Genomic DNA, 25,240 nt, shown 5'->3' on the forward strand with positions numbered 1-25,240 from the left:
GCACACGTCTTAGCCTAAAAACTTGACTTCAATCACAGCTTTTGTTCTGTGGATTGCACCACTTAATTTTTCAGGTTCCACTATTACCACACATATAGAGTTGGGAGATTTCAAACTTTTGATCATTTTTATTTGGAAAATTAAAGGAAATGATTAAATACATGTATGTCGACATTACTATCCACCAATGCTTCCATGCCAACCTCAAGCCTTAATCTCCATGATGAATTTGGCATCCACAACATTTAACTAATATCTCAATAGATTTGGACTACACCCATATTGGTGCTACTTTATCAAATCTTGCTAACACAATGTTTAATCCAAAAAGCATACTTAATACAATTATTATCAATAAAAAGCAGCCTTGACACGATTTGACAGAGTCAGTCGGTAGCTGGGTAATGAACAGTATCCCCATATTCTTTTTGCCTGCTGGATAATGGTTCAATGAATGCCTGGGCACTATGTGAAAGTGGGCGTGGTTTTGTTTCACAAATTTGGTAGACACTCTTCTTTCTAAGGCAACAAATTTGAAAACGATGTTATCCACCAACATCAGATGCTAGTATTTGCTGGAGGTAGTGAGTCCAAATGGAACAAAACGTAAGCCATGCGTGTGCACATAAGATAAATCTCCAGCAACTAGCTAGCGGAAAAAGAAAAACTCCTCAGCTATGGCCAACCAGCAAAACTGCGTCTCATATGCGATTTTGGTTACTTGGGTCCTGTTAGTATGTTCCTGTGAAGCAAGCTTCGCCTTAACATCAGAAGCTCTGGCCCTCCTCAAGTGGAAAGAAGGCCTTGGAAATCAGTCAATTATCCAGTCATGGGTACTTTCGCCGGAAGATGCCAATTCCGGCAATACAAGTCATTGCAAATGGAGAGGAATAATGTGCAATGATGCAGGAAGTGTTACTGAAATAAATCTTGCATACACAGGCTTGACAGGTACTCTTCAAGATTTGGATTTCTCTTCCTTCCCCAATCTTCTTCGTCTTGATCTTAAAGTAAACAAACTCACAGGCACCGTTCCATCCAACATTGGCCTACTTTCTAAACTCCAATTCCTTGACCTTTCCACCAATTCTCTTCATGGGACTCTGCCTCTTTCTCTTGCCAATCTCACTCAAGTTTATGAGCTTGACGTGTCTCGAAATAATATTACTGGTGTGCTAGACCCGCGCTTGTTCCCTGATGGAACAGGCGCTGCCAAAACTGGCCTTATTAGCCTAAAGAATTTACTCCTTCAAACTACAGCGCTTGGTGGCAGGATTCCTCAGGAAATAGGAAACCTGAAATATCTGTCTCTTCTAGCTCTAGATGAGAATCATTTTTATGGTCCCATCCCTCGATCTTTAGGAAATTTGAGTGAGTTATCCATTCTACGCCTTTCCGGCAATCTCTTATCTGGGAACATCCCACCAAATTTAGGCACATTAAGCAAGCTAACTGATTTGCGCTTGTTGACGAACAAACTGTCCGGCCAGGTGCCTGAAGAATTGGGCAATCTTTCATCTTTAACTGTTCTACACCTTTCTGAGAATAACTTCACCGGCCAATTGCCACAACAAGTGTGCCAAGGTGGAAAGCTAGTCAACTTCTCAGCTGCCTTCAACAATTTCTCTGGGCCAATTCCAGTCAGCCTAAAAAACTGCCACTCCTTGTACAGAGTTAGGCTTGAACACAACCAACTCACCGGAGTTGTAGACCAAGATTTTGGTGTGTATCCAAATCTCACTTATGTTGACCTAAGTTTCAACAATTTTAGAGGTGAGCTCTCTGCTAACTGGGGAGAATGCAAAAACCTCACAGTTCTCAGAATTGCTGGGAATATGTTGAGCGGCAAAATCCCTGTTGAGATTGGTCAGCTGAACTCGCTAGCAGTTCTTGACCTCTCTTTCAATCAGATTTCCGGAGAGATACCGGCGCAACTCGGAAAATTATCCAAACTGTTGTTTCTAAGCCTGAAAGATAACTGGCTTTCAGGTCAGGTGCCAGTGGAAATTGGAGAACTATCCAGTCTGCAGTCTCTGGACCTCTCTATGAACATGCTGAGTGGACCGATTCCATATCAAATAGGCGAATGCACTAGACTTCGATTGTTAAGCTTGGCCAAGAATAGCTTGAACGGGACAATCCCATATCAAATTGGTAATCTTGTAGCTTCACAAAATTTGCTAGATTTGAGCTCTAATTTTCTCACTGGAGAAATCCCTTCTCAGCTCGGGAAGCTTACGAGTTTAGAACAACTGAATCTATCCTGCAATAATCTTAGTGGTGCAATTCCTGCTTCTCTTAGCAATATGTGGAGTTTGATTGCTGTTAACTTCTCATACAACAATTTAGAGGGTCCACTTCCTGATAGCAACATCTTCCGTTCATCCCAGCCCAGTGCTTATAGCAACAACAAAGACTTATGCAGTGGATTTGTCAAAGGTCTGAAACCCTGCAATGCCACACCTGAGAGAAAGAATGGGCGGAATAAGAAAAACAGAGTTGTAATTGTTGTTGCTCCGTTAGCAGGTGGGCTATTTCTTTCACTTGCATTTGTTGGTGTTGTTGGACTTCTCCACCCATGGAGCTCAAGAAATTTTTCAAAAGATGGAAGCAAATCAAGCAGCACGGAAGATCCATTCTCGATGTGCTATTTCAATGGGAGGATTGTGTATGAAGATATCATTAAAGCCACAAAAAACTTCAATGACACGTACTGTATAGGAGAGGGGGGAACTGGGAAGGTTTACAAAGTGGAAATGCCAGGTTCGCAAATATTAGCTGTGAAGAAGCTGAATTATCTGGGCAGGGATGGAGAAGCTGAGAGGATAAAAAGTTTTAGCTATGAGGTAGCAGCTTTAGCAGAGCTGCGCCATCGTAACATTGTGAAACTCCATGGATTCTGCTCTCGAGGAAAGCATATATTTTTGGTTTATGAGTTCATAAAAAATGGTAGCTTAGCTAATATGCTAAGCAGCGACAAAGGAGCCAAGGAGTTGGATTGGGAAAAGAGGATTAGAGTTGTTAAAGGTGTAGCTCATGCTTTAAATTACATGCATCATGACTGTGATCCACCTGTTGTTCATCGAGACATATCGAGCAACAATGTCCTATTGAACTCTGAACTTGAGGCTCATGTTTCAGATTTTGGCACTGCCAGGTTTTTGAAGCCTGATTCATCCAACTGGACAACAATTGCAGGCACGTATGGCTACATTGCTCCAGGTAAGCTACAAATCTATATTAATTAATGGGTTGCTTATCCACTTTGCTTCCAGCAAAGTGCCAAGTCCTGTTAACATGCATATATTTCCATTACTTGGTTTTGCAGAGCTTGCTTGCACGGGCGTGGTGACTGAGAAATGTGATGTTTATAGCTTTGGTGTTCTGACATTAGAAGTTATGATTGGAAAGCATCCAGGGGAACTCATATCCTATCTACAATCATTGAGTAGCCGATGCATCCACTTGGATGATGTGTTAGATGCACGTCTCTCGCCACCGTCAGACCAACAACTTGCTGATAAATTGTCCTGTCTGTTAACTATCTCTCTCTCATGTTTGCGAGCCAATCCTCAATCTCGACCATCCATGAGAACTGTATCTCAGCTCCTTGAAATCAAGGCCAGTTCTGATTAGGAAACCTCACACGCTAGTCCACTTGGTTTAATAAATTTGTAATCAGAATGTTCAGGATTTCTGACAGGCTCAAAAATTAAACACCTTAATTTGTATATATATCACGTAAATGTTCATCTTTGAAATCCCTTGCACTATTTTTACAAAATTATGCAGTTCTTAATTTTACTATTATTTTGGAAAAGCTGGTGATTTTGAAAGAATTTATTTAATTTTTTTTTAAATCATTTATGTCAGCGAAACAATTATAAATAAAAATTTTTTTTCCTATTTCAAATCATAATATGCCTTTTTTATAAATTAAGTGAATGTATAAATCAAATTGCATATTTCAGAATAGATAAGAACTTCCCAATAAAATATAATTTCTCCTAAAAAAAATCAAATGAGAGTAATTATGTCGCAGGGCATAAAGTTCTATTCATTGGAATTCTGAATCATATATATTGAACAGTGATGCTGTTATTATTTGCAAAATATTAATAAGAATAATTAAAGTATGAACTGATGAATTGGTCCAACTTAGAAATATTTCATTTTCTTGTTTCTCCAACTTCATAATTGCTCCTAAGACTAATTCACTTTCTTTGGAGTTGTTGAATTGTAGACTTCCACCTTAAGTTTTCATTTGGAATGAGATTTTTAAAATGACAAGTTTTTCGAGATTTAAAAATCGTAGTTTAAATTTAAAGCAGCTCATAATTTTTCTAGATTTTATTTATTTATAAAAATTAACTTGTATTTACAAAATATTTTTTATATAAAAAATATTTAAAAAAAAAAAATTTTTCTACTTTTTAGTTGTGATTTAAAAAATAAAAGTATTTAATAAATTTATATGCAATAATTTAAATAATATTTTTTAAGTTCAGAAAATAATTTTTAGAGGGAGGATATTTTCATTAATTAGGAAAATTTTTAAGTGTTTCAAACTTCAAAAGTGAGAAAAGTATTTTCTTAAAATATATTTTCAACAAACAAATTAATTTGTAGGTTAAAATTTTCAAAAACCTAAATTTTCAACCAACTAATTCGTTTGTCTTAATTTTTTAAAATTCTGCCTTATATAAAAACAATTCACATTGAAAACAGGAAAATAATTATTTAGATTAAATATGTGTAAATTTATAATAAAAATATAAAATTTTATATATTTATATTATAAATATAAATAAATTCAATTTAAATAAGAATTTCAAGTCTTATTTGCAGCTATAAATGTTGAAAAGATGAAGCCGCTTAGTACATTAAGGAAATGGCAACCAATAAAATTATGTTTCTGTGGCAGGTTTTCTTGATTTTCATGGTGCTCTTGGCCTCTGCAATGGGAGTGAGGGATCTGCTACAGTCTTCCAAGCCTCATGTGACTGGTAAGTTCCTGCCTCTATTGGCTCCTCATTAACTCATAGTTACAACTTTCAGGTTTTGCAGATTTTGTTATGGCGTGCACACATATGAAGTTGCAGAAGGAATTTATTATGAATTTTTTTTTTTTTCTTTCTTGTTTTTTGCAGTTAAGGCGATGGATAAACCTTGGGGTAATAATTACAGGGCTAAGCCTCCTCCTGCTGCTCATTAACTCCTTTTAATGCAATCTTGCCATGGAAAATCCCATAGTTTTAAGATATCGTTTGGTTCAAATTAATTTATTTTCTTAAAAGTTAATTGTTGATAAATATATTTTTTGAGAAGTTCAATTCTCAAAAAATATGAATTAATATGTTTGGTTGCTATATTAAACTTTCGAAAAATAAAATTATGTTAGTGAAAGTTAATAATAAAAATAACATAAATACTTCTACTTCAATGTAAAATACTCATTAATTTAATATATCACATTCTATAATATCTAACATTAAAAAAAATTTCAACTCACATAATAATTAATATATAATTTTTTAATGATATACTACTCAACAAAATATTATATATATATATATTAATACGAATTTAATATGAGAATCTCTAAATTATTATAAATTAAGTTATTGTCGTTTAATTTGAGACTTACGAGATGTGAATTATATTTAGAAAGTATGAAAAAAAAAATAAGCATGCACAATATAATTTTATATCGCGTAATGCATATATAGTTAAATTGTACATATACTAATTTTATTATTTTTGATATTTTAATATTTTATGAGATTTATTTTAAATTATTTTGGTATAAATTTAAGCAGTGTATTTAGAAAGGAAATTTTTCTAATACAATTTAGAAAAATAATTTTTAATGTAATTTTAACTATTTGACTATATATTTTTCTTATATTGTAATTACACATTCTCACGTATTAGGGTTTAGAGATTATAAAAACACTTTTTAAGGTTACAGCTATAATTAGATAATGAACAAAAATGATATTATGAATAATATTTTGATTCTTCTCTATTAATTAACAACTTATTAAGATTTAATTTTGTAGCATTCTAATATTTATCAAGAAAATTTCGTAGCGTTCTCGAAACTGGAATCACTTAATTATTTATATTTTTAATTATATTGATTGGTTAGGGACGTAATAGAGTAATTTTCGCTGAATAATTTCCGTTTCTAATCACATTCGTTCATTAGAAGGATACTTTATTAGAAGTATACTTTATGGAAGATATCTTGTCTTGTTTTTTATCAAATTGTTTGACGGGATTTTTGATTACATATTGATTCTGAATTTCGTATTATATATATATATATATATATATATATAAAAAGAAAGAGGGCAAAATGAAAAGCAGTAGGAATATTTGGTAAGAAACTTCACTTCTTTGAGTCAGAATATATATATGGGAACTCACTTACTTGGGTTAAGTTAATCAATTTACTTCCTTAAAGGTAAGGGAAGTTAGCAAATATGACCAAATAAACAAGATGAATTTTAGCACTTTCTGAAAATTTTATCTTCCTTAGCTAACTTCTCTCAAAACAAACAAGACTTTAATTAAATAATTAAGAAAGGAATAATGAAGATCAGTTTCTACAATAATTAAATCTCTGCTTGTGGTTCTATCTGCTGGAATTCTTTCCTGGATTCTGCCGAGCTAGCTTCCTCTATTTTGCTGCTGGCGACATCTTCTAGTTGCTCGCTGAAGTTCTGATGTAATTTTTGCCTTGTGTTCGACTTGTAAATTGTGGCTTAATTATCCGTAAAACTTTATGATACATGGATAGAAGAATCCCATATTTATTATTATTATTATTATTATTATTATTGATTATACAAGTCCTAACATTTCTTAAAAAAAAAGTTCTAACACTGTAATATGGGATGTACAAGTCCCGTATTGATTATCATAACTATCCTTTTTCTCGATGTTTTCTTCATATAACTAAAAATTCAAATACAGTACTGAAAATTCAAATTTATATAAATATAAATGTCATAATTATTAAATTAAATATAATATTTTTCTATGCATACGGATAATTTGTTATATATTTTAATTAATTTTATATAAATATTTAATTTAATAATTATTAAACTCATTTTTATAGGAGGTTGGCTTTATGTTAAATACATTCTAAACGTTTAAATAAATTCTTCGATTAAAATATACTACACAAACTAATAAAGATAAAAGAGGAGAGAAAAGAAGAGGGAGAGAAGAGAATCGGGAAAAACCGTTTTTGGCGGAGGAGGTTGTTTGCATAGATGTTCTTTTTCAGTCATGGTAGTCCCTTTAAGTTTTATTTTGTAGGTTCGGTATTTTTTTTATATGAGGTTAAGTTTCTAGATTTGTTTTGGTTTGTCTTTCATTACCAGTAGTTTCTTTGTTTTGTTGATGTGGCTGTTTGTAAATTTTTTCTTTGTAATTTGTTTTGTTGCGTCTCTTTGTTTTCATTAGTATAGCTTTCTCGATTAAGGAGTTTCTTAGTTAAATTTGAATTTGATTGATTCAGTTGCTGCAATTGAGTCTGTTAAGGATTCCATCGATTGTGGATCGCTTCGAGAGGCTCTTGCATGTTGTTAATGAGTGTATTTTCAATATTAAACCCCTTGTGCTGCCTGTTTATTTCTTTTTATAGTGAGCTCTTCCAGTCTGTTTTCTATGGTAGTCTGTGTATCTTCAATATCGTCTCTAATTCTCTAGTTCTTTCTCGGTTATATTACATGCATATTGATTGGAGTCGTTGATGCTTTTCCGAGTATTATTAGTGTTAACACCCCTACCTGGTTATTTAATTAACCGAGTTGAAGAAATCACATTTTATAACAGTTCTTTTATTTTTCTTTTAATTTATATCATGTAATTATGGCCTTTTTTTTACTGAAAGTCTGGCAGAGTTTTTCTAAAATATAGGGTTAATCCCATGTGTGAATAGTAATATCACACTTCTATAAATTTCAACCTAATCCTCAAACTTCTTTTAACATAACACAATTTCAATTCAGATCAAACACTTCATAAACCATTTCATTTATCTCAATACAAAAACTTATATTAATAATCAATATTTACACCAAAAATTAAAATTTTCAAATATATCTGATTCACAACCATATACACCTTCATTTTTAAATTTTTATATACATGTCATATTTCCAAAGTCAACTTTATATAAAATTTACAAAATATATTTTAAGACAAATAATGATGTAACTCTGGTTGAATTGATGCTTGATCTACTACTTTTTGGATCTACAACCTGCGCAAGGAAAAATAAATTCTTACACGCTAAATAAATTGCTTAGTGGTGCTCAACTTTTTTTTTTTAAATAAAACATTTAAATCAAAATCTATTTATTAACAATAAATCAAACAAATGACAATAAACTACTTTGCAAATAATTTAAAATAATTCTAAATCATAAGTAAAGTATATTAACCGTGCTTGTAGGGTACCAATTAGTGTAACTGTAGTGCAGTACTGCAATGCATACCACACCCTTAAACTAACTCATAATTCTCATCAAAGGACCAGATTTTAAATAATTTTTACATTTAAACATGGAGACAAAAATTTCAACATAATATAACTTTCAATTATTCAAACCATAATATTTTATCATATTATAATTCTATTAAACATTATCATATCATGTAAATCTATTAATGTAATTCAACTACATAAATTATAAATTCATAATTTAATTCTTAATTAATTAACTATTATTATTTTTTTTAATTTAATATTTTTTTATATTTATCATGATATACCATATCTCTTTTTTCTTTTTCTTTTAATTTTTATTTTTATCCAACAATTTTTTTCGACTCTAATTTAACTAATTTATAATATTTAATATATAAAAAATAGTATTCCTTATTTAGACTAATAAATTTTTTTTATTACTATATTTTAGTTAAATTACATCCTTATCAAAGAAAGTAGAGACGCTTCACTTGTTTATAACTTGAATTTTGATCAAATTACATATTAATTACAAAATATTCTATTATCATAATTATCATTTCTTCAAACTTTATCAGCGATATAACTAAAATATTATTCACTAGATCTACTAAGATAGTAAAATTTTTAAATAAAATATAATTAACAAATTCTTTAATTTGTTCAAATAAAATTGACTACAAACCTTAAACATTTCAAAATCTTTTACAAACTTAAAATTTTCTAATATTTCATCCCTACCCCTTTAAAATATCCACTCTTCTCTTCCATTTCTTTTTTATGAAAAATAAACAAGCAAATCATATTAATACAATATTTTTCATAGATATTCACATAAAAATAATAAGAAACATTCTTATATTAAAACCTTTAATATACCTTTAAATTTTTCAACACTTAGTTATTATTCACTCTCCTTCAATCTTGAATTTTCTCTTTAATTTTTTTTTTAAATTTTATTTTGGAAAGGTGTTGGTATTAGTGAAACTACGTGACTACAGTTCCGATATTCTCTGCATTATAATCTGTATTATAATCTTGTAAATCTTTTTGGTTATTTTTCTGTTATAGCTATTTTTTAGGTTTTAGAAATATTATATAAAGCAATGTAATCTCTGTATTACAAATCATCAAATACAATTCATCTAAGCCTCAAATACTTTTCTTCTTCTATTTCTCTTGGTTTTTACATGGTATCAGAGCCATGGCCAATACACCTTCCTCAACTCCTTCTATTCCATCATTACCTACCTCTCTCGTATCTACTACAAATCATTCCTTTTCAGTTAAATTAACCCCCAAGAATTATTTAGCTTGGAAGACACAATTTCGCCCAATTCTAAACTATCAAAATCTTGAAGGAATCATTGATGGTACTGTGCCTGAACCACCATCTGAAACGCCTTCTGCTGCTGATCCTTCAATTATGGAACCCAATCCAGACTATGCTATCTGGTTTCGCAAAGACCAAATGTTACTATCTTGGATTTTTGCGTCGCTTACGGAAGAAATTTTCCCGTATGTGATTGGTCTTAAATCTTCTCAAGAGGTTTGGAAAGCATTAGAACAATCCTTTGGTGCTTTATCTCAAAATCGACAACTGCAATTACATATTGAACTTCAATCTCTCAAGAAAGATGATTTAACTGTCTCTCAATTTCTCAACAAAGCCAAAGCCTTAGCTGATGAGCTTTCTGCTGCCGGGAAACCTCTCTCTCCTGCAGAATTTAATGCTATCATTTATCGCAACATTGGAGCTGATTACCATTCCATTATTACATCATTAAATATCAGACCAGAACCTGTCTCTTTTTATGAATTACATGGTCAGTTGGTTGCACATGAAGTTCTTCTTCAAAGCCTCTCACATCCGCAAGCAAATATGGTTGTTCGAAACTCATCTGCTTCTTCTTTTTCTAATACATCTGATGCAACAAATAGGACTCGTAATAATGGTGGCAATCGTACTAATCAATCTGGAGGTAATAGGCCGAGGGGACCTTGCCAAATCTGTAATGGCAGAAACCATACTGCCAATGTTTGTCGTCGGCGTTTTCAACGGAATTATTCTGGACAATCGGGACAGTTTGTTCAAAGTCAGCCTCGTCCTTATCAGGCTCGACCTTTTAATCCTCAGGCGAATTATGTTGCGGCTCCATCTCCTCTACCACAGCAGCCGCGAACATGGTATCCAGACACTGCTGCCAATTATCATATTACTCCAGATTTGCAATCACTGAGCACATATAGTGATTACAATGGCAATGATAATCTGCAAGTAGGTAATGGTAATGGTTTACAGATTGCTCATACTGGTAACGCAACTCTTCCTTCTGCATCTGGTTCTTTTCGTTTGCATAATGTTCTTCATGTTCCTCAAATTATTAAACCTTTACTATCTGTTCAAAAATTTACCAATGACAATTCATGTTTTTTTGAGTTTTGGCCTACTTTTTTTGCTGTGAAGGACCAACGCACGAGGAAGGTACTGATGCAAGGACCCAGTGAAGATGGAGTGTATGCACTAAGATTTTCAAAACAAGCCATGACTGCTACTGTACCTACCATGGATGATTGGCATGTGCGTTTAGGTCATCCGAATCGTAACAAGTTATCTGCCTTAGTTAAATCGAATTTAATTTCTAGTTCTTCTCATAATTTACAGCCTTGTTCTAGTTGTTTGTTAGGGAAACTTTCTCGTATTCCTTTAGTTTCTGTGGAACATAAAAGTTCTTCTCCATTTCAAATAATCCATTCAGATGTTTGGGGTCCTGCCCCTGTTAAATCTTTTCATGGTCATTCTTACTTTGTTCTATTTGTTGATGATTATACACGTTTTACATGGGTTTATTTCTTAAAACATAAGAGTGATGTTTATAATACTTTTCTCCACTTTGAGCAAATGGTTACACGTCAATTTAATACCACAATTCGTGCTTTTCATTCTGATTGGGGTGGTGAGTACCAAAAGTTAAATAAGTACTTCACCTCTACTGGTATTATTCATCGCATTGCTTGTCCTTACACCCATGAGCAAAACGGTATTGCGGAACGGAAAATTCGGCATTTGGTTGATACTACTCTTACTCTTTTAGCTCATGCCAACTTGCCCAAACGTTTTTGGAATTTTGCTTTAGAGCAAAGTGCTATGTTGATCAATGTTCTTCCTAGTCATGTCATTCATCAAAAGTCACCGTATCAAATGTTATATCTTCAGCATCCAAAATATTCAATTTTTAAACCTTTTGGTTGTGCTATATTTCCTTTGTTGCGTCCGTACAATAAAAATAAATTTTCTTTTTGTTCTGTTCAATGTGTCAATCTCGGCTTAAGTCCTAATCATTGTGCTTTTCGTTGTCTTGATGTTAAAACTAATAGAGTTTATTTAGCTAGGCATGTCAAACTTCATGAAACTATTTTTCCGTATGCTGATTTATCTTCTCTCGTTCCTGTTTCCCGTCCTATTCAAGAACCATGGATTACTATTACTAGTGCTGACCTTCCTTCACAAGTCTTGGCATCCGTATCCTCTTCAGGTAATGTTTCTTCACCTTTATCGTCCACTTCACAAATAATAACTCCAACTTCTCACTCACATGCACCCACCTTGCCATCATCTCCAATTCTTACCCGAACTCCTCAAGCCCATTTACCAGTTGACACTTCTCCCACTAATGTTGGCCTCAGTCTTCTACCCCTTGTTACTACTGACCCTGTCACACCAGCAGTAACTCCGCCAATTAGAACACATCCTATGCTCCTACGACCCAACCCAAAACCAAAGAAATTTGCCTATGTCATCAACACCAAACCAAACTATTTAGTGACTGAACCTAAATCAGTTAAACAAGCTATACCATATGCAGAATGGAGGGTAGCGATGCAGGAAGAGCTCTCTGCTCTTACTCAAAATCAGACTTGGTCTTTGGTTCCTCGACCATTGAATAAGAATGTTATTGGCAATCGGTGGATTTTTCGCATTAAACGGCATGCTGATGGCACCATTGATCGTTACAAAGCTCGTTTAGTAGCCAAAGGGTATTCCCAGCAGTGTGGTATTGATTACCAAGAAACTTTTTCTCCGGTAATTAAATTTACAACGGTCCGGACGATACTTTCTCTGGCTGTTTCTTCACATTGGTCCATTAAACAAATTGACATATCCAATGCATTTCTTCATGGCTTTCTTCATGAAGAGGTATATATGGAGCAGCCCACAGGTTTTAAAATTCGTCATTTCCTGAACATGTTTGTAAGCTTCAACGATCTTTATATGGGTTGAAACAGGCTCCTCGCCAATGGTTTATGCGGTTAACTACTTTTCTTCTCTCATTGGGGTTCAAGCAATCCAAAGCTGATAATTCTCTTTTTTATCTATGTCGTGGTTCCTTGAAGTTTTTTATTTTGATTTATGTGGACGACATAATTCTAACTTGTTCCAATTCCCATGAGTTACAGAACATAATTCAAAAATTGGGTTCTGTGTTTCCTGTGAAGGACTTGGGTGACTTGCATTATTTTTTAGGTATTTAAGTCAGCCGGATTAATGATGGTTTACTATTATCTCAAGAGAAATATCTTGAAGGTATTCTGAGTGATCATAATATGGCTGCTGCAAAACCATTTTCTACTCCTATGCCGACAACTCCAAATCTTAGTAAGTTGATGGGTGAAAAATTGTCTGATGCCACATGTTATCGACAAGTAATCGGTACTTTACAGTATATGACTCTGACGAGACCTGATATAGCCTTCTCCGTCAATAAATTGGCTCAATTCATGCACTCTCCCACAATCTTACATTGGCAGGCTGTTAAGCGATTGCTTCGATACTTGCGGGGAACAAGTACATATGGGTTATTTATCACACCCAGTGCTGATTTTCAACTTCATTGTTTTTCGGATAGTGACTGGGGAGGTTGTCCGGATGATCGCCGTTCTACTGGTGGCTATTTGATTTATTTTGGCAGAAATTTAGTTTCTTGGTCCTCTAAAAAGCAACCAACTGTTGCCCGATCGTCAACTGAAAGTGAATATAAAGCTTTAGCTAATGCTGCAGCTGAGGCTTTATGGCTACGTTCTCTCCTCTGTGAAATTGGTTATGGCCATAAGTTGTCAATCTCGTTATGGTGTGATAATATTGGGGCAGTCTACTTGTCCTCTAATCCTGTTCTTCATTCCCGAACGAAACATGTGGCCCTTGACTATCATTTTGTTAGAGAACAAGTTCAAAATGGAACAATTGCTATTCGTTTTATAAGCTCTGCTGATCAGATAGCAGATATTCTTACAAAGCCATTGGCAAAGGGACCATTTCTTTTTCTTCGTGACAAGCTTCGGCTTCGAACTTCTACACCATCAGCTTGAGGGAGGGTATTAGTGAAACTACGTGACTACAGTTCCGATATTCTCTGCATTATAATCTGTATTATAATCTTGTAAATCTTTTTGGTTATTTTTCTGTTATAGCTATTTTTTAGGTTTTAGAAATATTATATAAAGCAATGTAATCTCTGTATTACAAATCATCAAATACAATTCATCTAAGCCTCAAATACTTTTCTTCTTCTATTTCTCTTGGTTTTTACAGTTGGGAGAAAATTGATAATTAATTAGAGATGGAAATTTGAAGAAATTTGGTGTAAAAGATGAAAGAGGGAGAATGAAAATTTTTTTCTTACTTCAAGAAAAAAAATGAAGAAATGATTTTCTTTTTTAGTCTTTTATTTTTTTTTAAAAAATAATTATTTAATTAAATGACTAGCAAAATGCCATTTGTGTTTAAATTAAAATTTAATTTAATTAATTAATTATTTTATTTTATTTTTTTGGATGTTATAATCAGTGATGGACTGATCCCGAAAATGATTTTTTAATTGTCGACACTTCTATCCCTACATTTTTAGTTTGGGACTGAAAGAATTTATGATTTGCCTGTTTTAATTTCACAGTTGTAGACTTGCAATTATATTGTTCCGCTACCTTTATCTGTTACCTAATTAGGTTTCGCTAATGCAAATTTCAGTTTACATGAAAATCTTCAATTTTAATATAATATTCTAATAAGAATAATTTGATTATAATTAACTCGTTTAAATAATTTATTACATCATTTATATCTCAAATTTTTAAGTTAAATATTGATATATAATTAAAAATAATAATTAATTAAATAATTTTATTGTTTTAATTTTAATTTTTCTTGTATTTCTTTCTTTTTAAATTTTTAACGTCGTTTTTGAGTTTAGATTGCTGTTGATTGATGCATCACTATTATTATTTTCCGTTATTAATATTTTTTTAAAAAATATTTTGCATTATAACTTTTCAATAATTTTAGATTTATATTATTTTAGAATAGATTTCTGATTATATTTAGATTTATTATTGTTATTAAAGCTTCTAGAATTATAGGTGTGATTTATTATTTTTGAACTATATGAATCTCTTTATTCTTTTTTTTTTAATTTTTATCCTCATATGAATCTTTTATTCGGTAAAAGCAAATGAAAAAAAAAACCTATTAGATTAGATTTGGAGAAAGACATCATAATAAAACAGTGATAAATTACCACATCAAATATTCTGTTAATTCGATTGAATTTTTCAAATAATTTAATTATAATCACCTTGCATATGAGTTGCTTATTTTAATTTTTTTTTTATTATAAAATATCAAGTTTTGGATTTACAATTTAACGAAAAAATTGTTCTATTAAAAAATAAATAAAAATTAACTCAAACAACTTAATTACTTTCTCTCGCAGCTTTGCTAACCATAATAGTTAGATTTAATTGAATTTTTAAACCTATAAAGATTATTTAATATATCTTTAAAAAATATAAAAGTTAATTTTACTATAATAACAAGGCTAAATAATAATTTTTTTATCATTTAATTATTTTATTATAATTAAGGAGAAATAAATTTTGCTTTTCATTTATGTGTAATTTTAATATAAATAAATAATATCTAATTTTCTTCATTTTGAAATAAATAAAATTATAAAATTTATTATTTTTTTAATTTATAAAGTTTTAATTATTTTAAAATTATTATTTATTTTTTATATTATAATAATATATAAATTAAATATTATTATTTTATTTTATTTAAAAAAATTTGAAATATTTTTTAATATTTAATAAAAATAAAGTGGAAAAAAAATTATGTGTAAATTTTATTATTATTTTTGTTGTTTTCGTGTCTCCGTGTGTCCAAACGAGGGAGTGAAGTGTAGGTTCTTTCCCTTGCCCCTTTTTCCATTGAAGCTCTCATTCTTTGTTTTGAGTGTTCGATTCGGCTCCCGTACCTCCCTAGGCGACGACGACTTCAGGTATTGAATCTTCTTTCCTTCCATTCTTCCCCTGTAAGCTTCCACTTTCTGTTTTGAACGGCTCCCTTAATCTTCTATGCCAGAGACGACCTCACGACATTGACAGCCCATTTTCTATTTTGTCATCGATTCGTTTCCCTCAAGCTTTCTCAAATACGGCGACGGCGACTGTCGAACAATTGAAGCTCCGGTTTTTTAAGGTGCCACCTCCCCCCTTCCCTCTTGAAATAGTATTTTAATGATTTTGATTTGTTCATCATATTCGGCAAACGTGGATATGTTCTTCAGCTTGTTGCTTGCTGTTTGAATGGAAAACGATTGATGGGTATTCCCACTATTTGATCAATTGCTTGATGCTTGATTATTGTTGGGGAACAAAAATTGGAGTTATAATGTGGCTTGGCTCTTATTTGCCATACTTTGCATATTTCTCATTTAGGCGCACATTTCTTCATGCCCATCTTAGAGGGTGCTGTTTTATGTTTCCTCTAGAACTATACGTTTCCTATTTTATCTCTTTCAGTTTTTCAAACCTTATATACATATTCATTCTCAATATTATTTGCTTCCTTTTACAGGTGGATATAAGTTTTCTAGATAAAAATTACGATTTGAGGTAAAGCGAACTATTTCCTGGGAGATGCCTGAGTTCTTCCCTAACACTAATGCTAAAAGGAGCGAAGCTCACAGCTCATGTGGGCAAAGCCCTGCAATCTTTGCCTAAAAACCCATATTTCATCCTTTTTCCATCTGGGTTTCTTAGATATTATGGTAATGTTAACTCGAAAAACAATGGATCAATACATGAAACTGAATGGGAAAGATTACTCAGACCATTTGACCTCAAAGAGCTTCAAAGATCCTTCAATCGAATCACTCCTTTTCAACTTTGTAAATTGCTTGAATTGCCACTTGATGTATCCACATCAATGGAAATATTCCAACGGGCAGGTGCTCAGAAGGGCTATTGTCACACATTTAAGGTCTACTATGTGTTAATAAAAAAGCTTGGTGAAGCCAAAGAGTTTAAAGTTATAGATCAATTGTTGTTGCAGATGAAAGAGGAAGGGATTGTTTTTAGGGAGTCCCTTTTCATATGTATTATGAAATCATATGGGATAGCTAGTTTGCCTGGTCAAGCTACTAGGCTGTTGTTGGATATGAAAGGTGTTTATTGTTGCGAACCAACATTTAAGTCTTATAATGTTGTGTTGGAGATTCTGGTAACTGGTAACTGCCCTAGTGTTGCATCAAATATTTTTTATGACATGCTGAGTAAGGGTATATCACCCACTGTTTACACATTTGGGGTGGTGATGAAAGCATTCTGTATGGTTAATGAAGTTGATAATGCTTGCTCACTGCTTAGAGACATGACAAAATATGGGTGTGTGCCAAATGCAGTGGTCTACCAGACTCTCATACATGCACTTTCAAAGAGGGATAGAGTTAATGAAGCATTGAAATTTCTGGAGGAAATGTTTCTGATGGGATGCATTCCTGATGTTGATACCTTCAATGATGTTATTCATGGCTTGTGCAGGCTTAATCGAATTCATGAGGGGGCAAAATTGGTTGACCGGATGCTTCTCCGAGGTTTCACCCCAAACGATATGACTTACGGAGTTCTAATGCATGGGTTATGTAGAGTGACACAAGTAGATGATGCCCAGGAATTGTTCAACAAAATTCCTGGCCCAAGTACAGTGCACTTCAATATCTTAATTAATGGATATGTAAAGAGTGGCCGCATGGATGAAGCTAAGGGTTTTTTGTATGGTAGGATGTTAAGTGACGGATGTAGGCCTGACGTTTTCACATTTAACATACTGATACATGGGTTTTGCAAGAAGGGTCTTGTGGGTTCAGCTCTTGAATTGGTGGATGAGATGGCTGTCAGTGGTTGCAAGCCCAACGTAATTACATACACTATTTTGCTTGACGGGTTCTGTAAGAAAGGTCAATTAGAGGAAGCTGGACATATTTTAAAAGAGATGTCAGCTAAGGGACTTGGTCTTAATGTAGAGGGATACAACACCTTAATACACACATTGTGCAAGGGTGGGAAGGTTCATGAAGCTCTGGACATGCTTGGTGAAATGTCAAGCAAAGGATGTAAGCCTGACATATTTACATTTAATACTCTAATATTTGGTTTTTGCAAGGTTGATAAGATTGAGAAAGCCTTAGGACTCTATCGTGATATGTTCATGGAGGGTGTTATTGCCAACAGTGTAACTTACAACACATTGATTCATGCTTTTTTGAGGAGAGGTGCAATTCAAGAAGCGCTTAAGCTTGTAAATGATATGTTATTCAGAGGATGCCCTCTTGATGAGATCACTTACAATGGCCTAATAAAAGGATTCTGCAAAGCTGGGGCCATTGAGAAAGGATTGGGATTGTTTGAAGAAATGATCAGGAAGGATCTGACACCCAGTAATATCTCATGCAATATATTGGTCAACGCCCTTTCTAGTGTTGGCAAAGTACATGATGCACTTGAGCTTCTAAGGGATATGACTCATCGAGGTTTGGCACCTGATATAGTCAGCTACAACAGCCTGATTAATGGTTTATGCAAGATGGGGCGCATTCAGGAGGCTGTCAATCTCTTTGAGAAATTGCAGGTTGAAGGAATACAACCTGATGCTATTACTTACAACACTTTGATTTGTTGGCATTGCAGAGATGGAATGTTTGATGATGCATGTTTACTGCTTCATCAAGGTGTCAAGAATGACATTGTACCTAATGACGTTACATGGTATATTTTGGTCAGCAATTTTTTTAAAAGGATTGCCAGGGAGAATAAAATTATGTCCTATTCTCAGTTTTAAGTCCTGGAAGGAAGCATCTGATCTTGGAAGATGAATTTTCTTAGGCATTGTGAAGTGATATCACCCTTCCAGCCACATCCAGATGGAAGATTTTGTTCATTGATATGAGCTGCCTGATCTTTCTACTCCTTGGTACTTAATGGTCAGTAGTAGGTGATTTGGCATTTTTTCTTATTTTGGATTTTACATTAATGTTGATTTAATAAAGTTTCATAAACGTTTTGCAGAACCAGAGATGAGTATACTACCATGCATTTACGAAAGGTTGGTGCTGCTCTAAAAGCTAAGCAATTGAAGTTGAACATAGATGAGTAGATGCTTTTATCCTGGTTTGTTGGTTAACTGAATGGTGATATCAAGAGGGCCTCTCTGGAATCTGGATTACCATTCGATCAATATTTCAGTGGGGGTGCAATCGAGCCAAGTCAAATCAATACAATGTACTGTTTTAACTTCATTAGATTAGAAAATTCTTGGTGTTCTTTTTCCTATTCATGCACAGCCCAATGGGACTACCAAAGGACTCAAAACTTAACTTGACCACTGTTAGTAATTTAGGTAAATTTAGTTAGTGGTAGTGAATTAGGGCTTGATTTGGATTTTGGAGCTCCAAATCATAAATTTATTATTCAAGTAGTATAGTGGTAAAATATATTTAAAGTACTTTATTAGGCTCACGAACTACTTTGGTTGAGCAATTATACTTTTGGCTTTACTTACTATTTGCTACTCGTGTTTGAATACTACTCAGTGTATGTGAATATTTGGCTATCGGAGTTTCAGTAGTTTGATTTTGTGCTCCTTTCGTTTTCTGTTGACTCTTTCTTGGTCGTCCCTGTGTTATTTCTTCTTTATTAATCCTTTCTTGTTTTGATGGTATTAATGATAAATTCATTCTTGTCAGTACTTATGCGGTAACAGAACGAGGCAGTGGAGGCTGCTACTGATCCAACTCCCATAAACTCTCTTGTGCTGCATATAAGAAGGCAGGCAGTAATGTATGGCTGGAAGCAGGCTCTATATATATATATATATATATATAATGGAAGGTGGAAAGGTATTGATTTTAGACTGCTGCATGATCATATTTTCAGCTGGCTTTGACAAATTTTAAATCAATGAATTACTGTCATGGTGGGATGTTTGGAATACTTTTCACCACTACGTATGCCTGGAAATTCATGGGCACCGTGGTTGAAAACCCAGTTGTAAAATCCATCGCTCTTGAACACAATGCAACTCCAGCTCTGTTCTCTTATAATATCTGAATGGAAATTACGCAAGGCTGCTGTTCTAGGGTTGCACAATGCCACAAAATGAAACATGTCTGCACCCTTGTCTCACCTTAGTTGACAGAAAACTGTCCCATGTATGCTGAAGAGTGATTGAACTATCAAGCATCTGTTTCAGATCTCTAACCTCATATCTTTTGAATTTTCCACATTCGATACAGGACTTTAGTCCAGAAGAAAGCTTCATATTCCTCATTAAAATAGACGGGGATAAAAGAAAGAAAGAAAAGAACACAGCTGAAACAAGATAAGGTGCCAACATATTACACACGCTCACTGGGAAAGTATGATCTACAAATGCAAAATTTCGCTGTTAAAATTGGAAAATGAAGGGCAACTACCATTTCAAAAATTGCTGATATTTTACTATTGCAATCAGAATAAGTTACAAGTGCATGGTGAATATAACGCATACATCAGCTGTGAAGCAAACAGCATATCACTCCTGAACGCTCCATCTACCCCGAAGAGTTGGCACTATCAGTGACCACAAATGATTTGCTGGGCACTTTTCCCAAGACCAAAAATTGGTCCATCTGATTGGACAACTGAATTATGGGAAAAAAAAAAAAAAAAGGGCAAGTTCTGCCATTGAAGAAACTGAGATAGTTATTCTGATGAACATAGTAGAGCTCCACATCCAACCTACTAAAACTCGGAGACATCACAGAACTAAATAAATAAACATCTATACCTTATTTTATTTTCAACTGGCTGTCTCCCATTCTAATTTGGCTCATGATGAAACCAAAGGTAGCTCTGCAGCTGATGTGATAAGGAAGAGGTATAGAGGCGTAACAGCATCAGAAGACATCCAGTGACCAATTTTTAAAAGTAGGTCAACTCTAGTAGATGAAGCATTAAAAATAAGTTTAAGAATACATTAAAACGAGACACAGTTCCTGACTTGGCAAATCCATCTACCCATAGTTTAGCAAAGTAGCTTTGAGTGCATGACAGGAGAGCAAAGAAGAGAGAACAAAAAGTATGAATAAGAAAAGTGAGAAATAAAAAATTTTGAAAGATGGATGTCATGGGGCAACAGAGGTGGGAGACAATCAATATCCTTGCTCTTTTTCACGGGTCCAGGCAATGATCCACAATGGATTTAGATCAATCCATAAACATAAAACTGTTAATTGTCGACTGTAAGAAATATAACAGAATGAGATGCATCTTAAACAAATTGTCTCCAAAAACAAATAGAATTATACATAACGTCTAATAATTTTGATTGATTTCCCAGCAAAAATAATAATATTCAGCGTGCTAGAAATCAACAAGTTGAAGAATGATACAACCTGCTGTAGATCAAATACACACAAAATTTTGACAGCCGGAAGGTCTAATTACGAACAGGAAAGACTAGAAGATATAAGCATGTTATCTAGGTCTAATTACAAGTCAAATGCATCTTCACCCTGTTGGACAGGCACCTGAGGTGCACTGAAGATGACCTGAATCTTTCCCAAGCCAGTATCCATCTCAGGAGCTTGCTCCATGCGAATGATGAGGAAAATGAAGAATAAGCACCGTAGGATCTATCCCAGCCAGGCTACACAAATAACTAAATTATCCTGCTAAGGAAGTCCAGTATTTTCCAGCAGCAGTTTGACTCATGCGAATCATCAGACAGCAATTGTAACGCTTATGACTTTTTGAAAAATTTACCTCCTCTCTTTCCCATACCAGTCCCTACAAGACTGGAAACTAGAAGGGATTTGGTATCTGGTCTCCATTTCAACTCTTTCAGCACAGAGAATAAGGTTGAAAGTGCAGCAGAGCCTTCACAATCTTTTATGTGCTTACAGGACTGCACTCTAAGATACTGAAGTTCAATACAGTTGAGAAGAACAGACTCCAGTCCCTGTGTTGTTAGCAAGGAGCATCCTTCTAGAGATAGTAACTTCACCCTCCTGTAAATAAAGGACAATCTATTACCTTTCCATTTTTAACTTTTTAACTGTTTCAAGTTTAGATCCCTAGATATCATTTCTAACTTAATTGTTATATATTGATGCCCATAAAACGAAAGCTCCTTCAAATTATAGATATCTACTATATGTATTATTTAATACTCCCTGAGACTTTGACCAACTGTTATTTCTGCCACTTACCTGTCAAATGCCAGCTGATCAGCTATAGCACAATATTCATAATAGAATTATATGCTTCTCTTTCTATTCTAACTGAACCAGAGAAGAATCTAGTTTTTTTGTCTGTCAATGGAAATAATATCCACTGAGGTTTCTCTGGTTGCAGTTGCACGAGTATAACAGCAGCCTAATACCAACTAATATGCACTGGTGTAAGTAGTAGAATCTATCACACAACTGGCTCCCCTATAGCCAATATCAATTAAATAATTTGAAAGGCAACAGTTAAAAGTTAAATGACATTCCAGCCATGGAGTTAGATACCTATAATTCGCTAGCATTTTCATTACATTTTGTTAAGCATATCAATTATAAAAAACATGGTAGCAAATAACTATAAAAATGATTTTGTTAACGTTTGTATGACTATGATAGAAGTTCAAATGCAATAGTTCAATGACTCGGTAGCATCAACCACCAAGAAAAGTAACCAAAGATCATTACCTGCAAACACTTGCCGAGCTAAACATATCATTGTCCAACCCCCAGCAGTCCTGAACAACAATTTCCTTGACAGATTCACACACCTTAAACAAAGCTCTGACACTCCTTTTATTCCTGAAATGACATTTCTGCAAATGCAGCTTTTCCAGGGCTGGACAGGAACCCAGATAATCATCTGGCCCCGGCACAAGATCAATCTTCTTGCATGACAAAAACCTCAAAGTTCTCATATTCTCACAATATGAAAGCGCAGGTAACCACCCATCTTCCATCCTGTGATCACTAATTGTTAGTTCCTCGAGCATTTGGCAACACTGCCCAATTGCCTTAATGCCCTCAAAGCTACCCTCACATCCACTAAGCTCAAGCTTCACTAATCTCTTGCACCCTTGAGCCAAAATGGTTAACCCAATATCTGAAACCAAAGAGCTGTAAAGGCCATCCACCTTTCCTACAAGTTTCAATATCTGCAAGTTCTCACATGCAGCAATCCCACGCAAGACATTATCATTGCACTTATGCAACTCCAGATCTTGCAAAGTTGGACACTCCTCAGCTACATTCAACAAACCTAATTCACTGGCACCAATCACTACAAGCTTGCGCAAATTAGGGCAAGCACCGGCCAATGCTTTAAGCCCTCTATCAACTACCTCAACAGACAACAAATTTTCCTCACAAATACGCCAATTTGGAACAAACCCAGAAATCTCAGAATTGATATGCATCGAAAGAAATCTGTGACTTAACCAAATGCTAGAATCATGCGGCGCAATAATACAACCATTGATCAAATCCACATGGGTCAGATTTGGGAATCTTGCAATTAAGCGACCAGATTCGATAAACTCCCAATCTAACACCTTCAAGGACCGTACGAGGCGGCCTTGGAGATTAAGCCACCGCTTGCAAACAAGGAAGTTAGAGTTTCTCTGAGAATCGGGTAGTTTGGACAGAATTTTGAGGACAAGTTCGTCGCTTAAGAGAAGTGTACGGTCAATATTGGAGAAATTGGAGATTAGGGTTTGGCCTTTGGTTTTGGAGCCTTTGGTGGAGGTGGGGGTAGGGATAGAGGGGAGTTGCATAGCGAAGACAACATGTTTTAAGGGTTTGGTATTCTTGAGCCAAAGGTCCGACCAGCTTTGTCGCCTATTCTTCAATAGTGAGTTAGGATCTGTGATTGGCTCCTCAGCTGAAATCGACATCGAGGTCTTAAGGAGATGGTGGTGCTATTGCAGCTATAGTCTAGCTCTGCTTCAAGTGTATAGACCAGATTTTCATCCTCTGTTTCTCTCTCTCTCCACCATGTTGTCAGCTAAATCTCTCTCTTTCGCTCTCTCTCTCTCTCTCAGATGTTACTACTAAACCGGCATTACATTTCAATCTGAGGATAGTAGGCTGGATGTTTCTCTTGGTTTTTCTCTGTTTCCTTTTTGCTCTCTAATTTTCTACACCTAAGCGACAAAGCAACACTAGATACTCTCCTCTGACCCTCTCTCTTTCTGTAGATTTTCTTATTGTGTTACCTCTTCCATGTCTATGCTCTCTCTCTCTCTCTCTCTGGTTACAGGTTATGAATGGAAGCGACAGTATCTATGGAGTTTTATATTATGAATGTATATTTAGGAGACTGGCGCTTTTTGTTTTTATGGGAAGATTTGAAATTTGAGACGCTTTACTCCACCGCGCGTCAGCGCGTGTAACCATTGACACCGCTTTCCAGAACTCATCTCCGGAAGGCCAGAAAAATCTAAAATATTTAAAATTAAAAAAAATATATATTAATTTCAAATTAATAAAATTTTCTATAACTAAATAGTAAATTATTCAAAAATGTCTCAACTGAATTTGGAAATTGTTATTTAATATTTTTCTTAGTTTAAGAAGGAAAAATAAACAACTAAATCTAAATTTAGATGGAAGGAAACTAAGGGAGAAAAAAAGTTTAATTAAATATATATGTGTATATTTCTTTTGCAATGAATTAAAATTGAGAAAGAAAATAATAAAAAGAAACCATTATTTCTTCCCTCTTTAATTCTTGAAGAGAAAATGTGTAGAATATAAATTAAATTACTATTATATTTCTATAATTATTTTTTTAATTTAAATAAAGAGTAAAATGAATACTTTATTATTTAAAATTTAATTTTTTTAACATCTAAATAAAAATAATTTGAAAAATTTCAACTTCTACTCCTTCAATCTCTTATTCTCATTTAAAAAAATAAAAAAAATAAATTTTTAATCATTTTTATTTTTATTTTTTTTTACTCTAATAAAATGACCAAATTTTACATTAGATTCATAAGCTCATTTTCTCGTAAAAATAATGACTATATGGTGGTAGGTAGGTTTTTTTTTTTTTTTTTTTTTTTCTGAAGAGCAGGTAGGAATATTTTCTTAACAGGTTGAAATTAGCTTAGGATGAGATTGAACTTGAAATTAAATAAAATCCAAATATATAATAGGATATTTGGCTAGAGTAAGGCGGGCCCATCAAAAGAGCCGTTGTAAATAGCCGTTAGATAATTTAAAACTTCGTTGGAAGTGGGGACAGAAAACATACGCACATTGTCAACTTTTTATCTTTTGATTTAACAAATTCACCTTTTCTTCATGCTCTATGATGCTGTGGTATCACATTTTTCCTTTTTTTTTTTTTTTTTTTTCAAAAAAAATA

General features: G+C 33.7%; 3 protein-coding genes across 4 annotated transcripts; 2 read left to right on the forward strand and 1 right to left on the reverse strand.

Moving 5' to 3' along the window:
* The first annotated feature begins 380 nt into the window (after window positions 1-380).
* LOC110631102 (MDIS1-interacting receptor like kinase 2) lies at window positions 381-3,761 on the forward strand. The gene is made up of 2 exons (XM_021778819.2): window positions 381-3,222; window positions 3,329-3,761. The coding sequence occupies exons 1-2, from the start codon at window positions 678-680 to the stop codon at window positions 3,634-3,636; spliced, it is 2,853 nt and encodes a 950-aa protein (XP_021634511.1). The 5' UTR covers window positions 381-677; the 3' UTR covers window positions 3,637-3,761.
* An 11,926-nt stretch (window positions 3,762-15,687) lies between these two features.
* LOC110599983 (pentatricopeptide repeat-containing protein At5g64320, mitochondrial) lies at window positions 15,688-20,539 on the forward strand. Of its 2 annotated transcripts, none has more exons than XM_021736634.2 (5): window positions 15,688-15,825; window positions 15,909-16,025; window positions 16,404-18,807; window positions 18,893-19,105; window positions 19,570-20,539. In XM_021736634.2, exon 3 carries the CDS (start codon window positions 16,491-16,493, stop codon window positions 18,663-18,665), a length of 2,175 nt encoding a protein of 724 aa, XP_021592326.1. In that variant the 5' UTR covers window positions 15,688-15,825; window positions 15,909-16,025; window positions 16,404-16,490; the 3' UTR covers window positions 18,666-18,807; window positions 18,893-19,105; window positions 19,570-20,539. The 2 variants fall into 2 exon arrangements, with proteins under 2 accessions (XP_021592326.1, XP_021592327.1); XM_021736635.2 differs by having other exon boundaries at window positions 15,705-15,825; window positions 15,970-16,025.
* Window positions 20,540-21,165: 626 nt separating this feature from the next.
* LOC110599984 (F-box protein At5g51380) lies at window positions 21,166-24,169 on the reverse strand. Its single transcript, XM_021736636.2, has 2 exons — window positions 22,558-24,169; window positions 21,166-21,873 (listed from the first exon to the last, which is right to left on the reverse strand). Exons 1-2 carry the CDS (start codon window positions 23,760-23,762, stop codon window positions 21,606-21,608), a joined length of 1,473 nt encoding a protein of 490 aa, XP_021592328.1. The 5' UTR covers window positions 23,763-24,169; the 3' UTR covers window positions 21,166-21,605.
* Window positions 24,170-25,240: the final 1,071 nt, after the last annotated feature.

This window comes from Manihot esculenta, chromosome 14 (genome assembly GCF_001659605.2).
Source record: "Manihot esculenta cultivar AM560-2 chromosome 14, M.esculenta_v8, whole genome shotgun sequence".
NCBI classification, from domain to species: Eukaryota; Viridiplantae; Streptophyta; class Magnoliopsida; order Malpighiales; family Euphorbiaceae; genus Manihot; species Manihot esculenta.